Below are 6,336 nucleotides of genomic sequence, written 5' to 3'. Positions count from 1 at the left end.
TTCTTATCTTTGGAAAAAGCATAGAAAGAAATAATCTTTTCTTATTGGGAAATAGTTCGATTCACATAGAGGTTAAGTGCATCCATACAAACGATCCATTAGAAGTATATCAAGATCGATACCCATGATCATACACTTTATCTGACGGGGACACAACCTTGGTTCTTTTTACCCATATATTTACAACTTTAAATTTTCAGTCACTTTAAATTAGTCCACAAACCAAAACAACTATAAAACCCTTTTTTGGAATACACCAGGACCGCAAGATTAGTATAATACTTGTTTAGTAAACTTTTCACACCATATTCTCTGTGGGATTCGACCCCAACCTCGTTGGGTTACTATATTTGACAACGTCCGCGTTATACCATTAATAGGTGTAATTTGAGCGTATCAAATTTTGGCGCCGTTGCTGGGGAATACGGTTTTGAAATTACTAAATAGTGTTTACTCTTCTTAAAGTCTTTGTCATATTCCAACACACCTTGTTTGCCATGGCTAACAACGAACTTTCGATCGAGAATGTTTTTGCTGATGAACCAGAAGCGGATGAAGACTTTGCATCTGCAATCATTCATCCGAGGGTGATTGCTACTACTATCAAGTTTGATAATTCCCTCTATCATATGCTCAAACAAGAGGGATACTTTCGGAATGCAGTCGATGATGACCCTCACCAACACATAACAAACTTTCTGGATGTGTGCTCTCAGCATATCCAGCGGGGTGTGACTCAAGAAGCGGTTCGGCTGAAACTCTTCAAATATTCGTTAGCCGGAGAAGCGAGAAAATGGTTCACAAAGCTGCCCCGAAACTCTATTGCTACATGGGAAGAGATGGTCAAAGTGTTTCTCAGGAAGTGGTATCCCCCGAGTAAAAGAGCTAAGATTTGTGATCAGATTTACGAGTTCAAATGACGTCATGGGGTGCTAATTTTTGAAGCTTGGGAGAGGTACTAAGAATATTTGGATAGGAGTCCAAAACATAGTTTTCCACATCGATTTTGAAGGAGAAGTTCTATAGAGGGTTGGATCCTATGACCCAAGCGATAGCCAATAATGCTGCCAGCGGGTGTTTCATGAATAAGTCCTATGCTACTATTACTGATATACTTGATCGATTGACTACACATAGCCAAGCATGGCATTCAAGTAATTCTGATGGGCTATCACTTGGAACACCGTTGATTCAAAATATTGTGAAAGATAGCCAGGAAACGCAGCAGACGTTGGCACAATTGGCCACTAGTCTCTCTTTACTGACAAAGAGGCTTGATGAGAGAGAAGCGAAGAAGGTGAACGTTTGTGAAGATATCTCAGGCATGCCGCCTGGAATGTACCAAGTCCCAGAGGGTCCATATCAAGAGGGCCCCCCTCCGCCAATTGAGAATGTTCAGTATGCAGATTACATAGCGAAAGGGGATATTCCTGGGCCAATTCAGAGATACTGGAGACCCCAACAAGGGCAGGGGTCATACAATCAAGGGAACTACAACAACAACCAAGGGAACTACAATAACAACTATGGTGGACCGAACCAAGGGAGATACAACAACAACAACGGTAATTTTGGGAACAGAAGTTCCAACCCTTACATTCCACCAAAAGGGCAGTCTAATGATCAAGGTAGTTCGAGGTTGGAGTCAATGCTTGAAAAAGTGTTGGCAAGTCAGACAAACACTGAAAAGACATTATCTGGGCTATCAGAGATGGTGGTCTCTCATTCAGCGGCTATTCAGAATCTTGAACAGTAGATGCGTGATCTTTCTAGAGAACAGCATCCTGCTAGAAAAGGAGGGCTTCCTAGTGATACTATTCCAAACCCGAAGAATGGTGGGGGAGTGGAACGTACTTTTGCTATTAGCACGAGGAGTGGTAAAATACTTCAAGGTGCTGACAAGAAGGTGGTTGATCTAGATCCGATTATTGAGGAAGAAGAGGTGCATTCTGATGTGCCTATTATTGATGAGGAAGTCCGTGGTGAAGAAAAAGTTGCTGATATTCCAGAAGTTGCTGCTGATACAGGGAAACACACGATAAAAGGGGCTCTTCGCCCTTTGACTCAGATGTACAAAGCAAAGCCTCCCTTTCCTCAGAGGTTGGCAAAGAAGAATGATGATGCTAAGTGTCAGAAGTTCTATGATCAGTTGAAGCAGTTAACAGTGAATTTTCCATTCTTAGATGTTGTCAAAGAGATGCTCGGATTTGCTAAGTTTGTGAAAGACCTGCTTACGAAGAAAAGGTCTGTTCAACATGAGACAGTGAATTTAACTCATCGTGTGAGTTCAATTATTGCTTCCACCACAGTTCAGAAGAAGGGAGATCCAGGGGCGTTTACCATTCCGTGCAATATTGGGCTTCATGCATTCGCCCGTGCTTTGTGTGATAATGGGGCGAGTATCAACTTGATGCCCCTTGCTATTTTCAAACAATCTGGATTGGGGACTCCTAGACCGACTTCTATGCGATTACAGATGGCGGACAGATCTATCAAGAAGCCAATTGGGGTTATAGATGATGTGTTGGTGCAAGTGGGTAAGTTCATGTTGCTGCTTGATTTCGTGATTACGGATTGTGCGGTGGATAGAGATATTCCCATCATCTTGGGAAGACCGTTCCTTGCTACGGGAAGAGCGCTTATGGACTCTGAAAAGAATGAAATTAAGTTCCGAGTGAATGATGAAGAAGTGACTTTCCAAGCAAGCAAGGGGATGAAGTTGCCAAGCGCTTATGAGAGTATCTCGGTTATTGATTCGTTTGATGGGATTGATGATGCTGTCGAACATAAAATGGAAGAAGAAAGTTTGGGAGAAGCTCTCGCTGCGGTTCTGATAAACTTTGATGCTTGTGATATGGAGGGCTACGTGGAAACTATAAATGCGCTTGAGGGTCTAGGTTCCTACACTTACCACCCAAGAAAGCTTGATCTTGATCTTGCAAATAGAACTACTCCACCAGCTAAGCCTTCTATTGTTGAGCCACCAAAGCTTGAGCTTAAGCAGCTCCCATCACACTTGAGGTATGAGTTCCTTGGTCCGAACAAGACATTGCCAGTGATCATTTCAGCATTATTGACTGAGGAACAAATTGAGCGTTTAGTGGAGATTTTGCGCGAGTACAGACGTGCTATTGGTTGGACCATAGCAGACATTCGGGGTATTCCTTCTGGTATTTGTGAGCATAAAATTCAGCTAGAGGAGGACAGCAAGCCGAGTGTTGAGCATCAGCGGAGATTGAACCAGAACATGCAAGAGGTCGTGAAAAAGGAGATCATAAAGTGGTTAGATGCTGGGGTAGTGTATCCGATTGCAGACAGCAAGTGGGTAAGTCCTGTTCAATGTGTACCAAAGAAAGGAGGTATCACTGTGGTGCCTAATGCAAAGAATGAGTTGATTCCCACTCGTACAGTTACTGGATGGCGTGTTTGCATGGACTATAGGAAGTTGAATACTGCCACTTGTAAAGACCATTTTCCCATGCCTTTCATTGATCAGATGCTGGATAGGCTGGCTGGGAGGTCTTACTATTGCTTCCTAGATGGATACTCGGGCTATAATCAGATCAACATTGCCTTAGAAGATCAAGAGAAGATGACTTTTACTTGTCCTTATGGGACGTTTGCGTTCAGCCGAATGCCCTTTGGGTTATGTAATGCACCAACCACTTTTCAGAGGTGCATGATGTCGATCTTTTCTGACATGGTAGAGGACTTCTTGGAGGTATTTATGGATGATTTCTCTGTTGTTGGTGATTCGTTTGATGATTGTCTTGACCATCTGGGTCAAGTGCTGAAAAGATGTGAGGAGACAAATCTCGTGCTAAATTGGGAGAAGTGCCACTTTATGGTGAAGGAAGGGATCGTCCTCGGTCACAAAATCTCTAAAAGGGAATTGAGGTCGATCAAGCGAAGATAGATGTGATTGCAAAACTTCCTCCACCCATCTCAGTCAAAGGTGTCCGAAGTTTCTTAGGACATGCTGGGTTCTACAGGCGCTTCATCAAAGATTTCTCCAAGATTGCTAACCCGATGTGCAAGCTTCTTGAAAAAAGGCTAAGTTTGTGTTTGATGACAAGTGCCGAAAGGCGTTTGATGAATTAAAGGAGCGCCTCACTACTGCTCCTGTTATTGTTACTCCTGATTGGTCCTTGCCTTTTGAGTTGATGTGTGATGCTAGTGGTTTTGCGATAGGTGTTGTGCTTGGCCAGAGGCACAATAAAATTATGCACCCGATCTACTATGCTAGTAGGACACTTAATGCGGCGCAGATGAACTACACGGACTGAGCAAGAGCTGCTTGCAATAGTATATGCTTTTGAGAAGTTTCGGTCCTATTTGTTGGGGTCCAAGGTTGTGGTGTACACTGACCATGTTGCGTTGAGGTATTTGATGGCAAAGAAGGAAGCTAAGCCGCGACTGATTCGTTGGGTCCTTTTGTTACAAGAGTTTGATTTCGAGGTAAAAGATCGAAAGGGATCCGAAAATCAGGTTGCTGACCATCTCTCTAGGCTTGAGGAAACTAGGGCCAACCGGCGAAGAACTTGATATTGAAGATGCGTTTCCGGATGAGCAAGTTTTGGCAGTGTCTATGCAGTGGCACCTTGGTTTGCCGATTTTGCTAACTACTTGGTATCTTGGTATCATTCCCGACGAGATAAAATCGTATCAAAAAAAGAAGTTTTTGCGGGATGTTCGTCAGTACTATTGGGATGAACCATACTTATTCAGAACTTGCGCTGATAACATTATTCGGCGTTGTGTCCCAGAGAGTGAGGTATTGGAGATTTTGAAGGCTTGCCACGACTCTCCGGTTGGGGGACATCATAGTGGTACGAGGACTGCTGCAAAGGTTCTCGAATGTGGTTATTATTGGCCTACTCTCTTTCATGATGCTAATTTGATGGTGCGTTCTTGTGATCAGTGCCAAAGGCAGGGGAATATTGGTAGGAGGCAAGAGATGCCTATGAACTTTGTAATGGAAGTTGAAGTGTTCGATGTTTGGGGAATTGATTTTATGGGTCCCTTTGTAAGCTCTTGTGGCATGAAATACATCTTGGTGGTTGTTGATTATGTCTCCAAATGGGTAGAAGCGGTGGCTTTACCTAATAATGAAGCCAAGAGTGTCATGGGATTCTTGAAAAAGAACATATTTACTCGTTTTGGTACCCCAAGGGCAATAATCAGTGATGGTGGTTCTCACTTTTGCAATAAAGCCTTTGCGGGATTGATGGAGAAGTATGGAGTCAAGCATAGGGTGGCAACCCCGTATCATCCTCAGACAAGCGGGCAAGTTGAAGTCTCTAATCGGGAGATAAAGAGTATTTTAGCAAAAACGGTGAATGCAAACAGAACTGATTGGGCCCGCAAGCTCGATGATGCTCTATGGGCTTACCGGACTGCCTTCAAGACTCCGATTGGGACTTCGCCTTTCAAGCTAGTTTTTGGTAAAGCATGTCACCTACCGTTGAACTTGAACATAAGGCCATGTGGGCCTTGAAGAAATTGAACATGAATTGGGAAGAAGCGACCAAACTCAGGTTGTTTCAACTCAATGAGATGGATGAGTTCCGCTATCAGGCCTATGAAAGTGCAGCGTTATACAAAGAGAGGATGAAGCAGTATCATGACAAGAAAATCCTGAAGCGGGAATTCTACAAGGGTGATCTTGTCCTGCTATTTAATTCTAGATTGAAGCTACTACCGGGCAAATTGAAATCACGGTGGTCAGGTCCCTTTGAAGTGGTAAGTGTCTCACCCCATGGAGCTATTGAATTGAAGTCCGAAGATGGAACTCGGACATTTAAGGTGAACGGGCAGAGGGTGAAGCACTACCATGGTATGATTGCGGGAGATAGAATTGTTGACCGATATCGGTTGAAGCACCTTGGAACGAATGCTGACTCGGCGAGTCCCGACCAAGAGTAAATTGATAACACCGTCGTGCTGCGACGTTAAATCAAGCGCTTCTTGGGAGGCAACCCAAGTTTAAAATTCTGTAATTTTGTTTTTGTAGGTTTTAGTTTTTTTTTTTTTTTTTTTTTTTTAACGGGTGTTGAGTGCATAGGAACTGAAACTCGAAAAACCAGCAAAGTTACACCAGAGCACAAAGACGGGCCGTCGACATGTCGACGGACCGTCAATGTACAATGACGGTATGCAGAGCTGAACTTCTGAGAATTAGCAACTGCTAATCTGCAGGTAAGTAAGTCGACGAGCATGTCGACGGACCGTCGACACGTTCGACGACGCCGTCGAAGTGCTCGTCAATAGGTCAGCTCTTTTTTTTTAATTTTTTTGTCGTAAATACGCAATGACGAGTCGTCGACATGTCGACGA

General features: G+C 43.5%; 1 protein-coding gene and 1 pseudogene across 1 annotated transcript; both read left to right on the top strand.

Moving 5' to 3' along the window:
* The first annotated feature begins 497 nt into the window (after positions 1-497).
* LOC132031594 (uncharacterized) lies at positions 498-920 on the top strand. Its single transcript, XM_059421567.1, has one exon. It carries the CDS (start codon positions 498-500, stop codon positions 918-920), a length of 423 nt encoding a protein of 140 aa, XP_059277550.1.
* An 836-nt stretch (positions 921-1,756) lies between these two features.
* On the top strand, positions 1,757-4,101 carry LOC132031593 (uncharacterized; annotated as a pseudogene).
* The last annotated feature ends 2,235 nt before the right edge of the window (positions 4,102-6,336 follow it).

This window comes from Lycium ferocissimum, chromosome 9 (assembly GCF_029784015.1).
Source record: "Lycium ferocissimum isolate CSIRO_LF1 chromosome 9, AGI_CSIRO_Lferr_CH_V1, whole genome shotgun sequence".
NCBI classification, from domain to species: domain Eukaryota; kingdom Viridiplantae; phylum Streptophyta; class Magnoliopsida; order Solanales; family Solanaceae; genus Lycium; species Lycium ferocissimum.
This window is presented reverse-complemented; position numbering and strand designations above follow the sequence as displayed.